General features: G+C 41.3%; 1 protein-coding gene across 1 annotated transcript; it reads right to left on the bottom strand.

The window, feature by feature from the left end:
• Window positions 1-402: 402 nt before the first annotated feature.
• On the bottom strand, window positions 403-23,407 carry PRXL2A (peroxiredoxin like 2A). The gene is made up of 10 exons (XM_074830496.1): window positions 23,129-23,407; window positions 22,887-23,036; window positions 21,847-21,998; window positions 20,338-20,425; window positions 9,360-9,555; window positions 6,440-6,619; window positions 5,980-6,071; window positions 2,202-2,342; window positions 1,024-1,188; window positions 403-886 (listed from the first exon to the last, which is right to left on the bottom strand). Exons 1-10 carry the CDS (start codon window positions 23,399-23,401, stop codon window positions 788-790), a joined length of 1,536 nt encoding a protein of 511 aa, XP_074686597.1. The 5' UTR covers window positions 23,402-23,407; the 3' UTR covers window positions 403-787.
• Between the last annotated feature and the right edge of the window lie 41 nt (window positions 23,408-23,448).

The raw sequence follows: 23,448 nt of genomic DNA on the forward strand, positions 1-23,448 counted from the left end.
ATATATTTGGCTATGTATGGCACTGGCTTTCATGGATCACATTGTGCAACACTACATCTATTTTTAGGAGTAACAGCCCAGCCATTCTACTGCAGAACTCGAGCCAGGATGGAAATTCTGCTTAATTTTCTCTCTGGTATTGTTCTCTGTATTTTTTAGAATCTTTAACACAAGAAGGAACTTGCCTCATGCCACAATTATCTTCCAAGGTGAACATTAGATGTCTTCAATCTTCCTTGTAGGGAATCACACAAACAGCCAGTACTTAACTAACAAGAAACTTATTGGGCAGACATAGTGGCATGTCTTGAAAGCAGAATCTCAGAATAATCTAGACTGAGAGGATTTGGTCTTCTAGAAACACATGTTTACATGTTAACAAAAAAGCAAAAAGTGAAGGCATTTAATTCATATAAGTTTTATTATCCTTCAACCTCAGCTGATACTCCATTACTCCAGCCTTAGCAGAGCTTTGCTACCCTAGGTAGACAAGTTTTCAACTGACTGTCTCTGACTGAAAACATCTAGGTTAGGTCAGATTTTAGACCCAGCCTTTCATTAATACAGTCAGACACAAAAGAGCAGTTGAAATCCTGACCACCTGAAAGGCTGCAAAGCAACAAAAAAAGTTCCAGGAGGATTTTCATCATTTTCTATGTCCAAGTAGAGAATCTTTCCTCTGCATTGATCACTAAATAGTTAAGAAGCAATTAAACTGCACGTTCAAAAAACAGATGCATTCTACATTTCAAGCTGTGTTCAGAAACATGTGCAACTATTTTTCTGCTTATGAAGCTTGTGGTTTTATCTTCTCAGCAGCTTCAAGGACAGATGGAAGGCTGACTTTGTCTCCAAATTCCTTCTCACGATGCTCCAGTAGAATGCCCTAGTTAAAGACACAAGAGAGAAATTCATACACTAGTCTCCCCACGGGAGATCAACTGACTAGGAACTGAACAATTCCAGAAAAGAAACTTTTAGTCTCACAGGAGACATAAAAGCCTCCTAGATGGCCTGCAGTACCTGTCTTCCTGCCCCAATCACATATACTCCTCCCAGGGTGAATCCTTCTCCTTCCAGGTTACCACTATATCCATTTTTCCAAGCACGGAAGAAATTTTGCCAGACTCCAAAGCGGAAGAAGCCTGACATCATCATTTTTCGTCTGCGTGGACCATAGAAGCCTTTCTGCAGGGCAAGAGAAAATATCTCAGCAAACAAACTGGAAAGGACTTTTCCTCCCAAACGAAATTCAGGAAACCAGCCAACCCCGTACCCAAGAAAGGTGGAAACACACAAAAGCTAACCAGGCAGCACTAGAAAGAAACTGCACCTGAACTAACTTCTTTAATGCACTACCTGACCACTTACCTCCACACAGCCAACTAGTGGTACTGTCACCATTCATGTGGATTTTAAGCTGATCCACAGGTATTTAAGCCCCATGTACATCTACATCCCCATTGCTGACAACAAGGGTGCTTTGTCATCAAAAATAAGAAAAAAAGATATTTAAGTATGACAATAAAAATGCTGGTAGAGAGATAACAGTGGTGCCAAGTTCTAAAACTTTATCAGCCATCTGGTTTTGTTTTGGTTTGTTTTTTTAAACAAACCTGATGCTTTCACACAGGCAGAGCGGGGGTGGAAAATTAAGGTATCTTCTAGTTGATTTTGAGTATTACATTTTCTTTTTCCTTCAGAAGCCAAATGATTTCTAAATGTGTCTTCTGGGTTAAGGAGTAAGCAGGGCCATGGTTTTGTAGGACATGAGATTGGCAATATAGCATGTGCCAGTATACTGGGACAAGCCACATGGCTGCAATTTGACCTGTACATCGTGAATTAATTACGTCTGTCACCTTCAAACCTTGATTCATACATCATAAACATCAGCAAGTCACACAGCCAGTGGAAGAAAGGAACAAATATTAATAGGCCATATTGTTTACCTGTTAAAAGGGACAGGAGAAATAATCCTGCAACAGCATGTTATCAGTGCACAGCTACAGAGCAGTTTGTAAGCTGAGCAGTATATATATATATAGAAAAGCAAAGCTAATTAACTTCTTAAAACTACAGTGCTACTAAATCCTTTTTCATTCAGGCCACATTCTATCTATATTATTTATACAAGCTCTTCAAAGACAACATTCATAAGTTTGTTTTTAAACAAAACGAGAACACAGACTTCAGTATACCTTTTCATCCAGAAAGATTTCTCCTTTAAAATAATGTTGAAAATCCTCCACTTCAGTCCCTATCTTCTCTTTCACAACAGCATAGAGAGGGACACCCAGCTTGGACAGCTGAGGCTGCAGAGAGGAGAGCTCAGAAGCCTCCTAAGAAAGGAAAAAAAAACCCAAACATTTCAGGCAGTAAATGGAGGTTGGAAAGCTTCACCTTGAATTTCAAGATTGTCAGAAACATACATAAATTCGAGCTTGAGGCGCAAAACAGAAACAGACCTGTAAATCAGACATTTAAGCTAGTTCTACTCCTAGGCAGGTCTTTATTAGATTTAATAAAATGTTCTTCATTAAGCATGGAGGAAGGAATTTTTTTTAGCATTTATTGGATAAAATATTAAAGTCCTGGAGAAAACATATTTTTAACTCAAAGCTGTAGATAAACCTTGCCTGTTCTAGGCTTCAACTATCTTTTATAGTGTTTACAGAACAGTGAAAAGATACTGCCTGCACTTCACTTAACTTCCCCAGACCAGAATTTCCAATCCTTTTTTCCAAGTAGAAATACATCATCAGCAGCCCTTCTGCAAAGTATTTTCAGGGCTCTGTGAAGGAGCAGGCTATAGAAGTCCAGAGTAAGTAATGGAATGAAGATGAACTCTCCTTCCTAGATCCCCCAGTGAAACTAATCAGGGAATTTCTTCATACACCTTCAGTATCCCAGAAGTAATACTGCTTTTTCTGGTGTGTAAGAGTGTAAGGTGTCACCACTCATCTGCTGAGTTTTTTGTTCTGCTGAAGGAATCCCAGCTCCCACAGTTTGTACAAAGATCTCTGAGGTTTTCAACAGATCAGAGTGCACATTGAAAATACGTTTCTTCTCATCTCCAATGGAGAAAGGTCATTTTTGCAGGACAAAGCTCCCACAAAGAACTCCACGCTTTAAGAAATGGACACAGTTTACATGAACACCCTAAGCCACCTAACTGAAATGGCTGAACCCAGAGGCTTGCAGGTCAGCTAGAATTTACCGAGTATCAAGTAGCAGATAGACAGGGTGAACAGACAGGAGAAAAGACATTAGAGAAAAAACATCAGTAGGTGAAAGGGTAAGAGCAGCTTTCCAGTTCACTGCTCTTTCAGAGGAAATGAAAAAGGATGAATCAGCACCACAAGCAAACACTGAGTAGTGAGTGGTGACAGTTAAAGGATCATAGCTTACGCTTGTTAGATCTTTCCCCTCTTTTCTGTTCTTAAAGATCTGGTAATTATTTTCTGTTTTCCCTCAACAAAGTGCCTTATGATCTTCCTAAAATGGGGGTTGATAACAATTTTACCTGGGATTTTTAATACAGTTCAAAGCTCTCATAGCCAGCAAACAAAAGAAAAAAAGATTTGTGTACCTAACATGTCTTAGAACTGACGTTCCAGGCTAGTGCAGTGGGGTGCTCTGTAAAGCCAGAAATCACTGTCTCTGGAGAGACAGCGATACCATCAAACTTTGATTAGCCTTTTGAAGAAAGGCACTTCAGCAGTTTGGTGGGGTTTATTTTGTGTCTCCTTGCTTGGCTTTTGGGAGGGGAGAGAGCAGGAATGATGTAAGAGCACTGTTAAGTTTTAAAATTCTTGAGAGATTATGCTTCAAGCAGCATCTTGGGACTATATCTGATCTGGTTTTCTTTACTGCTATTTAAAAATTATATAATAAGGGAAAGCAAAGCAGTCTATTTTGGGGGGAAAATTATATCACATAACAGCTGTACAGCCTAACCATGGGGCTGTGACCATTTCATCTAGTCTGTGAAAATGTTTTCTTGCTTTTGTAAAAAGCAGACAGGCACACCCTAGCAGAATACTTCCTCTCTTCACTAAGGCAGGGACAACCCAAAAGAACAATTCCCATTTCAGTTTGTCCCTCTAATAGTTCAACTATGGCTCTTCTGCTACTTCAGACTGCTTGAGTTGAAACCTACAATATTGAGCAGGCCCATGGCACTTTCACAATGACTGGAGCACTGGACACATGGCTGGATCCAGACTATGAGAAGTGCAGTCCTGTTAAGCGTAGTCTATCTTAACTAACAAAAAAAGAATCTGATGATTTAGGATGCAGATGATAAAGATGAAAGATTCCATATTTCTTAACTCTACAGGCCTCAATTCTCAAGAATCCAACGGTATCATGCTAGTAGGATCTGTGACATCCTTTGCAGTGGATAATGGCAGCATGTCCCCACCACTGATATCAGGTTAGTGATCTGTGAGGTAGAATGGCCACTTTTCAATGCCAGCACTGTGTCCAGGGAAGTATATATTCCTTCTTGGTGCTGTCAACAAGGACAAAGTCCAGCATCCTTTCCAAGGTCTACGATAGTGAGAACCAGGTGTATTTTGTCTCTTGCAAAAAAAAAACCCCAACAAAAAAACAAACCCCTACTGCCTGCAGGTTAACAGATACGGCAAATCACCTGTATTGAACCATTCCACCAGCTAAGAGTCAGTGGGGAAAGAAGGAGCTTTCATACTATGGAGAAACGTTAATGGACAAAAAAAATGGGCAACTGAACTATTCTTGGGAGAAAGGCAAGAGTCAACTCACAAAAATGCTTTGAGTATACAATTATCAAAAATAACTTCAGTTTAGACAATTTTAAAGCTTTTTCAAACATTTTCATAGTTAAAATATAAAACAATTCTTTGCCCTAATTAGCTGATCAGTAGTGTGTCTGCCTCTGTTAAAAAAATGAAGTTTTAAACCAAAAATAAGAATTAGAAAATTAAATTTCTTTCTCCTCAATTTCTTCCTGAAAGAAAAAAAACACATTTCTTTGAATTGGGCTCTTTATTTCTACTTAGGAAGTCAGCATTAGAAAAAAAATAAAAATCATTAATGAATTCCTGTCTGACTGTATGCGAAAGGCACAGAGTCAGGCATGTAGCACATTGTCGACCTGCCTACGCTACACCTGTTCAGAGAGCAAAGTACTTTAATTCCTAACCTTCCATAAATTCTACACATACTTAAGGAGTTACAACTGATGGGAGCAATCTCTTAATTAAGTGGTTGCAATATTAATTACTCCATGTTATATAGTGAGTAACAACATAATAGCTATTTTTCCCCATAGCTAGGAGAAAAATAATGGCCAAGGTGCAAGTTATGGCTGTTCCCAGGCACATGGTACATTCGAATCATATTTTAAGTGTCTACTCCCACCTCCATCCAATCAGCCTAGCGCCACCTTAAGGATCAAATTTTGTTTCCCAACCCACCTTGTTATGGAACAGCAACTCCTTGTCTTCAGACTCCTTACCTTCCTGCCTCACATTCAGCATCCAGAACAGCGAGGGACTCCCCTTTATGCACATCTCTTTTTTGCCGATGAGCTTTCTCTGATGGCTTTCTGCCAGTCCAGTCTTTGCCCAGAGACTACCTGGCTCACAGAGATTCATTTTGGACATATGGAATACAACTAGGTTGTAAGACTCATTACCAACTGGATTTTGTGTAATCTCCCTTTCTAATTACCACGGGCTAGGTCCCTGGCAGATGTAAAAATCATGTAACCATCGCCTTCAGAAGGAAAATGCTCAGGACCTAGACTATACAAACCAGTTGCAAAGAAAACTATGTTGTTAGCTGGTGACCAGTTTGGGCTAGGAAACAAGACCTTTCAGATACTTCAGATGTATCTGATGACTGTCCTACCCACCCCCTCCCTTTATTTAAAGCGAATCTATGCAAATAGAGCTCAACTCTTCCTAATTAATCCCCAAGCCCAGCAAATACCTCTCTGCACAAAAATCATCCAGGTCTTCGCACAGCCATGATCACTGCACCATTCTTCTTCCATAGTTCACCTGCTTTGAATGTTCTTTGTTCTGTTTATACAGGAGAAACAACATTAACAATAATATCAGTCATTCTTGTTTATAATGATTAATGCTTTAAGGACCAACCCAAAACACTGCAGAGAATTCCCCATTCAGATACAGTTCTATCAGAAAAAAATTCTACAGGCATAACAGGGTATTATTGCTTTATTGATTTTTGGAAGTGTGTCATGTTTCATCCAGAAATATCAGTTTTGATTGCTTTTCCTTCATCAGAATCATTGGCTATCAAGGACACCCAATTACGTGTTGTAACTAGGAAAGACTAAGAAAAACTCTTCCAACCCTGGTCTTACAAAGGTTCTTATAAAAGCCCAAATACAGAAGAATGTGGGCTGAAACATCCAGAATCTTACCTGATCCCAAAGTTTTTAGCTCTATCTCCTCTAAAAACTCCAACGTAGCCTTTTCAGGCTTGGACAAAAATAAGTCAGTGTTAGCAAGGACGATCCCTGTCACAGCTGCACCAATGGCTCCAAGACCAACAGTCCACATGCCCATGGTAAAGGTCCCAAAGTCAGGCAGGAAGGACATTTCTGGAAAGAGAAAGAAGAAAGCAGCTCTAACGCTGGACATCAATGATGCCAGACAAGAAGGAACTGGATTAAAACAACTAAAAGCTCACATGGATATTTTTCATTTGACTGGAGATGATCTGCATATTTATTAATGTACTGAACTGGGGTTTAGATGACCTAGATTACATTCCAGTTCTGCACCTGACCCACATCAAAACTACAAGATATTCTTACCTTTTCCTGATACCCAACTGACAAAAACATTCATGATTAAAGTGCTCAGATGCAGTGGGGAGAAAGATGACTGAAATATATGTGTGTAATAAAGAGCCTCTAACAAGATGACCTTTATGTCAGCCAGTAACTTAAATTATTACAGTAAACCAGTGGTTTCTTTCAAAACAGAAGCATTTGTAGATTAAATGTATTTTTTTTCCGCACTAATCTATCTGAAACAGTAAACTTTACAAATATACCACAAAAGACTTAAAAAACCCCTATATCTAATTCACCATAACTGGTAACCTTTCCTGTTCCTTACAGTTCCACACTAGAACCAAAGCAGGCACCAAACCAAAATTAGAGCTCATCAGCTATGCCTGCAGACAGAAATATGCAGACGTGCAACCATTTTATTAGACACAGTGATCCGACATTACAAACATGCCCTGTACAGCACCTTCTATATGCTAACCGATTTCCACTCTGGCTAAAGCAGAAATGACATCAGGAACAAACAACTTAAACTCACACCCATCAGTTAGAACTGATAACATTGCAATGAAAGCAATTACATATGCGTGCTCAAGTCTTACAAGTACAAACACTGCTTGTTGTTACCAGTGACTCTAATTCTGTAGCAATTTTATTTAACCAACATCCATCCACAAACTCCCCACAGCCCAATCCTGACTCTGCACATGTTTCACAAGCCTGGAAAGGGCTGACAGCCACCTTCCAGTGAGGCAGTATCAGTTATGGGGATGCAGGAAAGCACACTTAGCCCTGCCTCATCAACAAAATTCAAGATCCAGCTCTGAGCAATAACTAGTACAAGAATCATTGCAGTTTTGGCAGTATATAAAGTCACTGTACATCACAACAGTTATGTGTTACAAAGGGCTGTAGATTTAAAGTCACCCAACTTTAGTATTACACAATACAGAGAATCATTTTTTTTCCAGAGTCATCAGCAAAACCCTATTCCCCAGTAAGATTGTTTTAGTAAATATTGCCATCTGTACATACTTTTGTATGGGAGACTTTTTTTTACCCCTCATAAATATAGGAAAATATTACTGTTTTGAACTGTGACTGGCAATAAACGAGACACACACATAATCTTTATCCCCACAGCTAGCTGTTGCCAGAATTCAGAAAGTAAGAACTAGAGTAGCTCCTTGCTTTTGTGCCCAGAATCTTCTGGCAGAAAATCCCTTTCCAACATTAAAACTAGCTCCAGAATACTACTGACAAACAAATACAACCAACTGCCTACCTGCAGAAATAGCTGGAAAACAGTTTGGAAAAAAAGATCGCTTTGTTCCTTTAACAGAATACTTGGTTCCAAGGAAGACAGTATCTTAATATCTAGAAACGTGAGTAATCCATGACCCCAAGCAGGAAACAAGGCCAGTTTACATAAACATAACGCAGATAAGAGAACAGATTTTACCCCATTTCACCACTTATTTCTAACCAAGGGGAACCTTCCTTGACCATATCTGCCTTCTCTACATACTTTTTTCAAACATAAAGTCATATTGTAATGACAATTTTTTGGTATCTGCCTGACTCATATCAGAGACCATCCTGACCCCAGCCTTCAGAATTACCAAAATGTAACTCAAAATGTATTGCTATAATGCAGCAAAATCCTTGTGTCAAGACTTAAAATCTCTGTGGCATACCCAAAAGGCTACAGCCCTGCTCCCTCCTGGAGTTTGATTATCCAACCACCCTTCGGACTTGAATCTTGCCTGGTCAAGAACTGTCTTTCTCTTAATTCTTAGTTACAAGAGGAGAGGGGAGGTAAGAACCAAGTATTAAGCCCTTGCGCGTGTCATTTGCGTACAAAAACATTTCCAAATTTGTGGCAACTGATTAATGAGTACTTCTCACATAGCTTTTAATTTTTATCAGCATTATTATCATTGTTAGCATTATTAGCATTGCTAAAAACCAGCTTCCACTCAGTTGCAGCTGATACATCATTAAGCTTAGTCAACACACCTCTTTAGTCAGACTCTTTGGTCTCCACTCAGTGACAAAAAAACCCTATTCAAATATGGGAATTTTCTGCTATTTAAATGAATAGGGACACAGAATAAATGGTGATACTGAAATTCCTTCCCTGCAAAGCAAACACCACAGTGAGCCACTTTGAAAAATACATATGGGAAACAGCAGCCAAGATTATTAAAACATTTGCTAACAAGACAGGCTGAGCCCTGTCACATCTATGTCATTGAACCCCAAGTGAAGAGGCTAGATGGAAAACAGCTGAGTATTTGCAACTAGGAGCTTCATTTCTGTTTAGCTGCTGTTTATTAAGGAAATCTGAAGACCGAAATAACTTCATAACCCTCCACCCCACCTTAAAATACCAACGCTACTGTCTTATGATCAAACTCCATGAGTTTTTAAACATCAAATGACAATCCACAATAAGAAGATACAACAAAGCATCCTGTAAGCCATAGCCCACGAGGAGAAGGTACAACAGAGCATCCTGTAAGCCTTTTTAACACGCACTCACCAGAACCCATGCAGCCTGCACCAGCATCAGCAACCACCAGCTCCCCCTGAATGTGAACGCAAGCAGCAGGGACGGCAAACTGCACTGCCACGGGTGGCGAGTGGGCAGGACTAGGCAGGAGTCCAGCTCTGGAGCTTTTGCCTTGTGGCCAGGACCTGGCTCTCAGCGTCTTTGAGCAATACGTGCCACAGTCACCCTGCAGCAGTTACGAAAGAACAGCTGTCCAATCCACGGCAAGATTGTTTTAAAGGTATCTTAATCATTCAACTTTTTTTTTTTTTTCTTTTTAAACTGAACACACAGTTACCGTCTTTATGGGGTGGGTGGGTACAGGGAACAGGATTTACAGAAAGCTTTTCTGAAGCTGTGCACACCAGCACTAAACTTTAAGATCTGCATGCTAAACTGTGCTTTTCTGTAGAACTGTGCATTTTTACAAGTAATATTTTCCCTGTTTCAGCCTATTCTAACACCCTCCGCCCCCACAATGCATGCCAAAACAATACAAACAACCCTGAAAACAATGAAAAAGCCATCACAATGCACAATGTTAGAAAAAAGTTTCAATACAGAGGCTGTACTGGTGAATTAATCCAGTGTTTCTAAGCTTGGTTACTTGCTTTAGTGGCAACATGCCTTCGCTACAGAGCATCATCTTCTCTGGAACTGTCAGATCTGCAAGCTCTCAACTCTGCAAAAACCCTTAGAAGGGAATGAGCACTTCTCTTTACAGAAAGCAGAGGCCAAAGTAAAAACATCTTTTTGTGTGTTTTTGAGGTGACCACAAGAGATCTCCAAGGTTAATTAAAGTGAGTTAATTTATGGGCTGTCAGTACTCATCTAACCTGAATTTAAATAGGCTTAGTCTTAACCCTGCTGTAAGTGCCAGCTCATGGGTCTTCACTTTGCGTCAAGACCAGTTAAAACATGGTTTTCAAGATGTCTCATTTCCCTCCCACCCACAACTGGAGAAAAAATTGCCATTAAGAGGATAGCTATGCTTAAACATTTATTTTAGCAGTATAAACAGGCCCCACTGCAGCTGTGTCAAAAACCCCTGGAAAGTCTGTGTTTTCAAGTTGTCAATAAAACTCAGGGTACACACAAGATTTACTTGCATACTTTTCATAAGAAGACACCTGAGCGAAAGTGGAAACACTTGGTGGGCACTCTCACCAGCTGGAGTGCACTAGCACATATACCCTAGTCTAAAATAGCTTTGACCATTGCTTATTCTTCCCTTCTCTCCCACTCCCCACAACATTCCATACTGAGCCTAAAAATCTTTCAGAGCTTTGTCACAACTTGCATATTCCAAACAAGTTGAGCTGATTATTTTTTATGAGACATTCCCCCAGAAAATGAGTCATATGATTACAAATATCTTTGTAATCTAACTCCTATAAAGAAAATTTACAATTCACAATAACCTGGTAATATGCTCATCAAGATTTCATGAGCTTTTAAGTACCATTAAGGATTACAAAATACAGCATCCTGAGTGACCTTCAAAATTAGCCCTCCATTAAGTGGGGATTTGACTGGAGAAATTTCAGAGGCCCCTTCCAACCTAAATTGTTCTTTAAATGCCAAAATCAATGCACAAAGAAGCCTCCTAACATTTCTGATGGCATGAATGCTAGTAATTTTCGCAACACGAGGGATTTTTCTTTTTGCCATTGTAAAGATCCTGTTAACAAACCATTCTTTGTGTCAAGAATAAGACATCTTTTTAGACTTCTTCCCAGTCTGCGCATGTTTTATTACTGAATTCAGTACAACACTGCGCTTGGCTTTAGCTGAAGAGAAAGTTGCTGTGTCAAGCAAGCAAATCATACTCCTTCCTTTGAAAGGAATTTAGTTATTAGACCAAATAATCTCCCCCATTCGGAGACTGTTTTAAAGAAACCCAACATCTCAACAATCCTTTTGTTTTGAGCGAGGGAGAGCAAAGAGCCCTGGCACACCACTTTGGAAATCTTCCAATTCTTTACATGTATTCAGAGGGGACAGGCAGCTAGATACCATCTATGGGAAAATTCAAATCTCTGCTCAATCAGCAATATGGTGATACCACGGAGATGGGGGGAAGTACCTGGAGTAAAGAACTGCAAAAAGTACTTAAGAGAAGATAATACAGGCTGAACTCTCTGCTGGGTCTGCTGCCACTGCAGAAAAGCTGCATGCTGTGGCAGCCTGCAGAGGTGGGGGAAAAAGGGGAATACCAACAGACCCCCTGCTAATGCAAATCAGTGTTCACCAAAACCACAGCAACCTGCTAGGCAGCAAGTGGTCCCCTCCTGTTCCAACCCAGCCAGAACTCCTGCAGATTTAAGGTTAAATTAAGAATTATTTTTCCACCTTTTTTGATTCTTAGGCCTTGCTTGTATAACTCTCACGTTCCTCACAGTACACAATTTGTAACAGCAAAGTTATTTGTTACTAAAAGCAAAAATACAAGATAATCAAGATACATTTCAACCCCAACCCACAGAGCAGGGGGGTTCCATGCATAAATGAAGCTGTAAAGCATTGTTCTCAGCTGGGCGCATCTACTGAGACTAACTTCCCCACAACCTAGTTTACCCCTTCCACTGCCCGCTATGAACCAGGGCTGATGGGGAAATCGTGGCCGTGGCTCTACAAGAGAAGGCTGGGAGGACGCCAACTGGTGCTTCAGGCAGCCTGAGGATGCATTCAGTGAGTTTCTTCAGTTCGAATAGTGCGATCGTGCCCGCGAGCAAACCAGCGCACCAGCAAGGCCACGAGAAACGAAGCAGGCCGCCTCTGTCTTCTATCGATCTTGCCGTGCCTGCTCACACCCAGGCTGTTACACAAGCGAGCAGGGATCAATGAAAATACTAAACCACGAGGACAGGCGTACGCAGAACTACAGGCCTGCCAAGGCCGGGGGCAGCAGCAGAGCGCCGATGGCGACCGCAGCAGGCCAAAGGCCACCACCACCACGGCCCTTCAGCGGGGGCGGGAGGGGTCTCACCCCGCAGCGCTCCTCACGGCTGCGCTGCGCTGCCCGCGGTGGTGCCGCTTCTCGCGCAGCCACCCCGGCCCCTCTCTGCTCCCGCCGGCAACCGCTGCCGCCTCCGCCCCGCACTGCGCCTGGGGCGCGCAAGGCGAGCGGCGGTGGGGAGGAGGGCCGGCCGCCGGCCGGGCCGGGCCGGGCCGGGCCGAGCCGGGGAGGCGGCGCAGGCGCTGCGGGACATCCCGGCCCCCGCCGCAGCGGCGGTTCCCGCGCCCCCCTCGCGCCGCTCCGCGCCCCCGCACTCACCCTGCTGCCCCGCCACGCGCCGCCGCTCCCGGCCCCGCGGCCGCCGCAGGGCACGTGCGGGCGGCGCGTCGGCCCCGCCCCCAGCGCAGGCAGCGCGCCCCGGGGGCGCCGTGCGCAGGCCGGGAGCTCCGCGCCCTGCCTGCACGGGGGTCCGCGGAGCTGCCGCGCTGAGGGGGGGATCCCCGCCCGTAGGGGCTGGAAGGAATAGCAACCGCCTGTGCCCCCCGGGACCCGTCCTCCCCTCAGCAGGATTTTTTTAGCTTCTGGCTAAGCAAAGAAAGAAACGAGATGCATTCTAAGATACGGTGCTTAGGTATATTTAAGGCAAAAACAACCCCAACATAATGACTCAAGCCCGAGAACGTAATGAGGTTATCCTTCAAGTAGTCTGATTAATGGGGCACTTAAAACATATATATTACATTCAAGAATATACTTGCTGGGATAAGCCAGCCAATAACGTGTCACAACATCGTTTAACAAACGCACTCTTCGGTTGCTTGCGGTCATTAGGCGCCGCTCCAGCCAGAAACTCGAGAGGACTCACCTTCACTGCCTTGGGACTATCTCCTGAGGCCTCCTGGTAACCTGACACTTAAAATACCAAAAAATCAAACAAAAAAGAGTAGCAGCAATAACAGCACAGTCTGGTCGGTAACACAACAGCAGCTCAGGAGAACGAACTAGTAACCTCTTTGGTCGTACCAGAGAGTCTACATTCCAAACGGCCGAGAGCCACTGATTGTCAGCATGTCCCAAACTTACCTAGACCAAATGGCCTTTTCTTATCTTTCTCTTAACTGGGAGTCACCAGCCACTCTGGTTAGACCTGCTATGTTTACCCCTTATTTGCAGTTTCTGTTTAGCGCTGAGCTTGTTTTTTTGAGGACTCTCACCACAAAACAAGGTCTCTGCTAATCAGAAGCAACAGCAGTGTCACGGTTCTGATCTAGCACGGCTCAAACTGGAGGCAACACACTGCGTGTACTGGGATGCACCAGGAAACATCGCCTGGAAGCCTGCCTGGGCACCCCAGCCCACCCCTTCGGGCACCAGCCCCACCGCTTCCCCGAGGCCGGCTGCTCCCCGACCCCGCTGCCCTGCTCCCACGGGGGAGCACCGCGGCCCTGCGCTGCGGGACAGCGGCCCTGCAGGACAGAGCCCTGTTGCATCATGTTGCTTGGTACATGTCAGAATGGCACAGTCTCAGGCAGTTGCACGGAAAAGATTTTGGGTCTTTTTGCCCGGAATTGTGATAGCTATGCTTTAGCTATACACATGCTTTTAGAAATCAAATGGATTAGAAAAAGGACTAAAGTCACTCAGGTCTTAACCACCAATTAAAAAACAACATGAAGAAATTTCACAGCATTACTAGACTACCTGAAAAAGCTGGGGAATCTGGAAAGACTGTAAGGTTTGGGGCCTGCTTGCTTTCTTGGAAATATATGAAACCAAATTAATATCTCTACTTTTTAACCAGTGTGGGAAGGTTCTCTGTCAACACCAAACATAATTTGCTGAAGTGGCTTTCTCACTGCTTCTGACATGCAATCAGAATTAGAATATATGTGTCTGCCACTGTGACACAGCAATCTTCAGAAAAGCATTATGACAAAAAAATGATTGACAAATTTTGTCAGCCATCATCATGTAATTAAAACTGTAATTTCTGCAGGCTGTCAACATTCCTTTCTTCTGAATTTTATAATGGTTGTAGCTCCAGCTGTCAACAACTGGCAACAGTAGAATTGCAGCTCCATTATTTTTGTTGCCATGGTAAGCACACAAAACAAAAAAATGAACTTTTTTCTTAACAATACTTCTGCACATTACACCTCTAAAAATCTGGCTGCTGGCCTTCACAATTCAAAGGTAGCCAGTATTCCTGAGAGGGAAAAAACCCCACCTATTACAAGATGAAAACATCTTTTAGTTATTCTTTGCTCTGATTAGGAGTCCATGACAAGGCATCAGGCAAGAACAATAAGCAGTTAATCACAGAAGTGATTCTGACTTCACTTGTCCCTATTGTAAAAAGGAAAAATGCAGAAAAGTCTGACCCATCACATCTGGATTCCATCCAAGAATATCTTCCTACTTTACAAAGCAGTGAAATCCCTTGAATGCATGCACACTAGTAGACGCAGAACTCAAAGAAAAATGGTGTCATGAAAATACTGGAATCTAACGTCTGCCCACATCTTCAGAAGGGCTTGCTTTCCATGAAAAGCTACTGTATTGCATAAGGGGAGTTGCAGCAACAACTACTTTATCCGTGTTAAACTTCCTTCTTAGACTACCTTTGCTTTCATTGCTTTAGAAAGGTAGTGAGATTTTGGCGGGAAAGCTGAATGGGTATTTGACTTCTTTAGGTTTCTGTTTTTCCCTCTTGAGAAAATCACATTATGACTGATCTATAATAGTTTGGCTTTTCCATACACTATTCAGATGTTATTCACATATTTTTTCCTGTTAAAGAGAATAATGAAGTCCCTAACACACATGAAAGGAACATTTCACAGAGCAACAGGCACCAACACTTAATCTTCTAGTTCTCAGGTTTTGAATAGTGCTCTTAAAAAGCACATTGAGCCCTTCTCTTCCTGCTTTCATAATTTAGTTTTACAGCAGTTAAACTGAATGAAGAGTATCAGTCTGCAAACTGCTTGTACATCAGTTAATTAAATTTCCTTAGCATGCCTGTGCATAAGTCATCCAGCATGCACTGTATCAGTATCTATGCTAAAACATGATCTAGCATTACGAAACTTTCAATTCACGCACAGAATGACAAAGCTGTGTGTTATTTCTGAAGTTAATTATTTCTATTTCTTGTTGGATCACGCTTCTATAGATCAGCTTTAGACCAAGGGCGTTGTTAGACAAATGGCTTATATTAAACAAACTGTCTTTTCTATCAGGAAACAGGAGATCTCAAAAGCAACGAAGAAACAGTGGTGGGCTAAGACAGGATCTAGGCCCTATGTCTGTAGAAGGATTTCCAGACTAATTAAGATTTTTGATATTGGGCAAGTAAGATTGGATGCAGATATACAAAAATACAGCTTGAACTTTTCACCCATGTGCTTCTAAAGGCATATCCACACATATGCAGACTGGCATAGGTTTCAACTAGACCAGGCAAAATCCACCTCTTGTTTGGAGGCTGTACGGTGGTATGTACTCATGTGGTGGTGTTTTCAACCTCACCCTGATTCTCAGGAAGTAAAAGCACCAGTCTGTCTACAGCCAGCCTGGACACAGGATCTTAGGTTTATCTTAAGTAAGATCAGGGTGCAGTAGTCATAGAAGAAACCAAAGGACCTACAGGTCTTTTGAAATCAGTTTCATCCACATGAGAAGTTCACAGTGGAACACCAAGAAGAGATTGGTGCAACAGCCTCCATCTGGACAAGAGCAGGAACAAAGAATTAGTAAGTCTTTTTATTGGGTATACAGATGCTTGTACAAATCTCTTTTGGCAATGGCCTAATAAACACTGAATCACAGAAAAGCCTACCATTTACAAGAATGCAATAGATAACCAAAGCCTTGGAAAGAGCGGATGAGGTCATTAGTCCTTCTGTCTGTCCTTCAGTCTTTAATATCTTTACGTCACCTAAGTGCAATTAAAGCAAAATTCAATGTCCATGGCCTATAATTTTTCTTTGTCCCATTTACTGCAGTGCTACCTATACTGTTATTCTATTCCAATTTTTTAGTTTTTCTCATGCTAGGTAGGACACTGAGGCCTAGTGAAAAGCATTATTTTTAACGACTATTCAAGCCACTAGAACAGTGATCACGCTTCAGGCTCTATAAGCAAAAACGGGCTCTTGAACATCCCAAAATACCCATATTGATAGCACCAAAAAGACAGCACTGCACTTTGTTGAGATCAGGACATCAGAGGAAAACAGTCGTTCTGCAGCGTTCCTGGTTAACCGCCCACAATTACTACATAGCTTCTATTAAAACCCAGGCACACAACATGTTTCTAGGCTACTTCTCTTTCAAGTTGTTGGGGCAAAACTGGCATGTTTAATTCCTTAATATAGACTTCAGTAATAGTTACACATCTCACAATCTATACAAGTCATTAGTAAGGACAAGGCTGTTTGTGTTACTAATGCAACTAAATAAGGCGTCCTACATTGTCCTTAAGACAGCTAGTTTCTATATTCAGTCAAATAATGTATCTCACCAAATTAGTTGTATGTAGCTAGAAAAAACTGGTGTATTTTTTAATATGTCTGTAAAGCTTGGAGGTGACCAATTCGTAAGGTTTAAAATAACCTGTTGATTTACTGGTTGATTTAGTTGTTACTCGGAATTATTTGTTCAAGCACTAAGGAAGAAAACTAGACTTTCTCTAATGCATCTGAGCTTCTCCAGTAGTAGATGAGCTGCTCTTAATATTTAAAATCTGAGAGAAAAATTCCATAACTTCTTCTGCTAAAAGAACTTCCAGGTTAGAAAAAATAATATAACCCCGCTATTAAAGGCGTTGATACCAATTTGGGTCATTTTGACAGAACTTGTCTAGGAATCAAATACACAGGCCAGCAAACCTTAGTTGCAACTTCTGGTGGTAAGGTGGTAATGACTAATTGGGCACAGTAAATTTCTAACCTAGCAGAGCTACAGCCACATTTTAACCATAGCCTTAGAGTTAAGCTCTTAATCCTATTACACTGAATTATTTGCCTGTCTTCTGCTAGAGCAAAATACAAATGTTTTACTATCACACTTAATTTCAACACTGCATATCTGTACTTTCTGTGAGCATTTGTTCTTGGTCTTTATACAACACATCAACCTAGGAAGAGCCAGAAACTATGTATTTCATATTTTCAATGGTTTCCATTTAATTCTTTGTGAACTTTCTTTATAAGGGGCTGTGCTCATCTCTGGGGATATGGACTGTGTCCATGTTGACATCTACAACATTTACTTCTTAATTTTCATCACAACAATATGAAAGAAAAGCAAAGTAACAAAGCACCCAGCGTACAATCACCGAGTATCTGAAATGAGTAACTAATTACTTAAACTGACAGGAGCATACATCATGCAGATAAATGCAACAGAAAGACATTCTAAGCAAGGTACGTTTCAAGTCCACAGCATCATTTCTGCAAGTTCCATTGCCTGAAATATATATGTTTATGTGCCTTTAACGGGAATGTGAAGGGCTTCCTGTAACATTTCTAGCAGAATACATGACTCACAATCAGTATTTTTTCCTAGAACCACTCTTTCTGGTGACCCCAATTTAGTCATCTGAGCCAGAACTGAAAGTTCACAAAAACATCATATAGATATTGCCTGAATACTTTGTTCATTAGATAAAGCTTGTCAAAGCCAGTATCGGTTTAAGGAATATAGTTTTTCTTTTCTCAAAGTAAAAAAAAGCCCAACACACCAATACTGCCTTCTTTAGTAATGTGTTTAAATGTATTTGCTTTCAGGCATTTTTCCCCACACCCATTTTGCTCACATCCACTGTCATTTTTGCCACTGTATAAATTGTCAAGCTTACGCTGAGCACATTCTTAAAATGATTGCCTAGACGGTAAAACTCAACTACTTTGTGGATACACCATTTTGCTAAATTAAAAACAAGCATAATTTTAATGTTCTTGATTTAACTAAGGTTATATTTGGGTCATAAGGAGTTGACAGTGGGACAGAATAATGGGTGGTGTGAAACAGGGCACTAATGATGTTTAAAACTTTAAAGGTCACCATTTGCTATGCTGCACTACCAAAACAGCATTTTTAAAGTAGGGATTTTTCATGTATCTTGCAGTTTAGGCTTAAACCTCAGCCTTCTGGGAGGGAAGGGAGGTTGCTTAGACAGGTATAAAGGGGAGTGGTAATTGCATTTCAAGCCACAACTCTTCAGGAAATGATCCATGTCATTCCCCATTCCTGTGGTTTTACTATTATGATCCAAGAACATTCACAGAAAACAAAGTTAGCACCCCGAGATGATTTGGCAAGTGCTCTTCTGCTTATGCCAGCTATTGTTCTAGTAGCAGACAACCTGCATGGGCTCTGGTTAGCTAAAGTTAAAAAAACACTGGAGAAAAGCAGAGTTAGTGAAGCCATTATTAAATTACAGCTTTTCATATGTAGTAAGAGATAGATTATAGGGCTAAAAGATTTACGGGATGTGAATGAAAGTCACTTCAGCTGGGAGAAGACAGGTGAAAAAATATGACTAAAGTTTTACAAAGCCAGATGAGCAATACCCTAAATGCTAAATAGGGAGGACAGTGAAACCCTGAAAGAATTCTGAATTGTAGCCATGAGACTCACATGGAAACCATTAAGAGTTGTGTTTTTACCAAATTAGGGGAAGCCCTAGATAAGCTTATTACAGATGACTCAGAGGAGTGGCTCTGAATTGAAGCCATTTCCAAACAAGAGAGATGCCAAAGAAAACCATATAATCAAGTACCACAGGCTGAACTTTGGATGAAATAGGAAGAATTTTGTTTCCACTTTTCTCCCACAGGAAGCAGGCATCAGTAATTCCCCTTCTATTACTCCAGGGTTCTCTCTCAAAAGAACAGTAGCAAACTATTCACATACTGAAACAGACTGACAGCTTATCCTTCCTAGGACAGCATTGCCTCTACATGCACGTGATGAACTACTACATAGTGAAGCCTAATATAGCATTTTTCAGAAATGCTGATTCTGTTAAACATGAAGCAAAGCTATAGAGAATCTTCATGCTGTAACTAAAGAAAATAAATCTAAAATGTCTAAAATTGAGAAATAGGTGGCTATTGCTGCAGTGGTGTTTACCTAATTGCTAGCTAGAAAGCACTTACGAAAGTTACAAGTGACTTCAAATAGCACTGCTGTTAAGTGTATTTTTACATCCAGTGAGCCATCAAGCTTCCTGAATGTTCATATTCAAGTTATGTCCTAATCACCATTTCCTTATTACTACTAGCCAGGTTATCTTTTAGGGAAAGTGGTAGGGTTATTGTGACCATACGTTGGGTCTTAGCTGATCTTGCCTTAACTACCCTATGATTATTTTATGCTACACCCTATAATTATTTTCTGGTATTCTCCACCTGTGTTTCTATTCCAAAATTTTGTAAAATATTAAATCATCACTTCTTGTCACTGTGTAAGTAGAGCACCTGACCAGAATGAATGACATGCAGGATACTTTCCACTACCCCAAGTAAACATGTAATGTCTGAAGCTCTAATACTAGTAATGACTAAAAGAGGAAATATATGCAGTTTACAAATGGACCAGTTTTCTTAAAGAAGATTTAGTTATGCCTCAAAACTCACAGCTAATGGTAGCTTTTAAAGACTCTCCAGATCAGTCAGAAAATTCATAAACAGGGTTTCGTAACCACAAAAGCAAGTATAAGATCCTAAAGATGACAAAAACAAGCTGAGTGGATAAAGAAGGGAACTGAATAACAACAACAAAAGTCTAGTACTTCATTTAAAAAATGGCTTTTAATAGAAACCTGAATACAAAAATAACCAAAACACCCTACAGTCATCCCAAACAAATCCTCAAGGTTTTCTCTTATCAATTCCCTGACAATCTGGCAAGTGCTTGTTTTCTCTGTTCTGCAGTCATATACTCACAGGCTTCCAAAATATTTACTATAATTAAAGTCTGTTGAACTGTTTTTGCTTTTACCCATATTCTTCCATTCATTCCCAGCACCAGCTCAAACGGGTACAATTGTGACAATTCCTGGATTATTTCACATTTGGGAGCCAAGAGTCTGTAAACAAGATTAAAAGAAGTCAGAGGAAGAACTGCTCACATTTGACAGACACCACATTATCAATCAATAACTAAACCACAGTACTGGTGTTACAGGAGCTATTAAAGCAACACCAAAAAGGTAAGATGATCAAGTCGCATATGCATCCAAAAAAGCAATACAGTATGAGATTTTTAATTCTCCTCTCATATACAATATACGCACCTAAAAAAACAAAGCACTTGTGAATTTAGCTGGTTGTTTTCTAATTAGATTCAGAAGTAATACCTGACAAATTTAAAGTTAATTGGTATTTTTATAACAATTCAATAATTTAATAAATTCTAAAACTACACCGTTTGACAAGTGGCATTTTTAAAGCACTGCTATTAATAAATTTGATGCCAGAGTTAAAGATGCATCTTTCAAAACACGACTTCCCTTTTCCTTCAGGAGACAGTATTAACAGCAGTAAATGAATATTTTTATTAGGTGACAGCATACCAAAAAATAAAAGTGTCAGGAATATTGTAATAAATCTAGGATCAAATCAAGCTTCAACAGGCTTTACTGAAGAAGAAACAAACATATCAGGATTTAGCAGTTTACCTGTAATATACTGTTCTTTCTTTACTTACACACAGGCAAAATTTGGAAAGGAAGCAGAACGGCTGCAAAAATATTTGTATCGGTTCACGCTGAATTCCGATGGGATATGTAAGCCAGACAAATCATCACTTAAAAAACCCAGGTATGAAATAGTTGCTCTGCATCACCAGATTGCTCTTCCAAAGAACAACAAAACCAAACAAAAAGCCCCCACCCAAAAGCAACAACAAACCTTCACTCTCATTTATCCATATATTCTGGTATTCTTTTATAGACACAAAGATCTTGTATTTACATCAGCATAACTCTAAAGTTTGTCACTTTAAAATGAAAATCCCACAAATTCATTATCTGTATGCTTATTTCAATGCAATTTATTTTTCTTTGGAAGCCAGAAAATTATGTGTATTGATGTGGAAAAACCCCTTTCATCAGCTGTCAGTCAAATGTACATCCCCCACTATTCCATTAAACAGAAAAAGGACAGCAAGCATTTCCAATTTTTAAACTCCAAGGTAGTACCGAAACCCTAACTTGAATGCTTGATTTCCCCAGGTCACTAGTTTTATTTTCCATAATTCTGTGGCAACCACATCACTTTTTTTAAACAGGTCACACAACACCATATTGAAGAGCATCTACATCTCTTAGGGGGAAAATAAATGCTCCTTCTAGGCCCATACTCTAGTCAGTAATACTGATATAAATGCACTAAAAGAATTACACATTCTGAATACCAAATTGTCTACACTGCTCAGAGGAAATAGTTGTGCGAATCCTACCCACTATGTTACATGTTAGAATGACTACTTACTTTTCTTAGTACTTACTTTCTTATTAGACCTAAGGAAACTTTAAAGAGGAAGCCATCTTGTCCAATTATTCCCATTCCACTTGATCTTCCACTGCTGTCTATACAGACCATCTCTGGTTCCATATCTTTATTTGCTACAAGGAACTGACCATAAACAAGATCTCCCACCTGAACAAAGAACATCAAAAAGCAAAAGTAATAGAGAAGATCATATAAATACGCATACGATAAAGATCCTCTCATGAAGCCACAAAATACTGGTGATAGAAAAATAGACTGGTATAATAGGGAATTTCATTTTTTCTTCTTTTACTAAAGGCAACATCCTATAGGAACAATTATCTTCTATCATTACTAGAATTTGAAAGATATAAAAAAAGTACAGAATTTCACTTCATGGAGTATTCCTCTTTTTTTTAAAATACCAAACCTGAATTCCTCTTCAGACTTTAAAGGTATACCAAACCTGAATTCCTCTTCAGACTTTAAAGGTATTAAAAGTCTAAGTAACCTGTTCTTGTAATCATTTATCAGAGCAACCACCAGAAAAGTTACACTAATCTATTGTTTTTCTTTACAGTCCATTTTTACGTTCTGGTGATGGTATTTCAGTTGAATGCAGAAGGTGTGGCATGCACGTGCCACGCAACTGTTCATAACAGCATTATTAAAAAAAATCCTTTTCTACCAGATGGTGTAAAAGCTTGTTTAAAACCTTAACTTCAGAGTGCGCCCTTGGATGCACACTACTCATGAACTACATCTTCTGCTGGCAGTATTATGGGAAAGTTAAAGGGTGAGGAATGGGAAAGCCTGCCGTCTGACAGATACCAAACCACACCGAGTTACACGTTCTCTTCGGAAACCTCAGGAAGCCCACAGCGTAACCGTGCAAAAGCCTCCGAGGAGGGCCAAGGCGAAATCACTGCAAATAAACCTGCACTTTTACATGCGACTTGTAAAAATGCTTTTACTAAGAAAAACTACTAAAACGTAACAGAAGCACCACCAAACGACATCCCTAAAGCGTCACCGCCAACGACCGAGAGCACTAACCTGCACATTCGGCCTGTTCCTCTTCGTGGCGCCTTCAAAGGCCAAGTAGGAGAGAGACGCCTGCTCGCTCCCACCGACGTCCAGCTTAAACACGTCCCCCGCCTTGGCCGTCACTATTCCTATGACGTGGTCGCCCTTGACCGGAACATACTGCAAACGGTGGCGGTGGACAAACGGGGTCAGGCAGGCGCGGACAAGTCGGCGGCTTCCCCCGCCCGCCCGCGGTCCCTGCGCGCCCCTACCCGCTTCTGCTGCGAGTCCACCCAGTAGGCGCCGCCCGCGGCCGCGCCACCCGCCCGGCGGTGCCGCAACAGGCCGCACTTGGTCACCAGCAGCCCGGCCCCGCACCGCCGCAGGCCCGGCCCGCAGAGCAGCCGGCCCCGCGGGGCCGCGCCGGCGCCCAGCCGCAGCCGCTCCCCGTCCTCGTCGGGGTGGGCGGGGAGGAGCAGCACGTCCCCGGGCAGCACCACCTGCCCCACGCAGGCCTCGGCCACCTCCCCGCGCCCCGCCGCCATCGCCGCGCAGGCGCAGAGCGGCCGCCGCGCAGGCGCAGAACGACGGC

The sequence above is a fragment of the Strix aluco genome, chromosome 7 (assembly GCF_031877795.1).
Source record: "Strix aluco isolate bStrAlu1 chromosome 7, bStrAlu1.hap1, whole genome shotgun sequence".
NCBI lineage: Eukaryota > Metazoa > Chordata > Aves > Strigiformes > Strigidae > Strix > Strix aluco.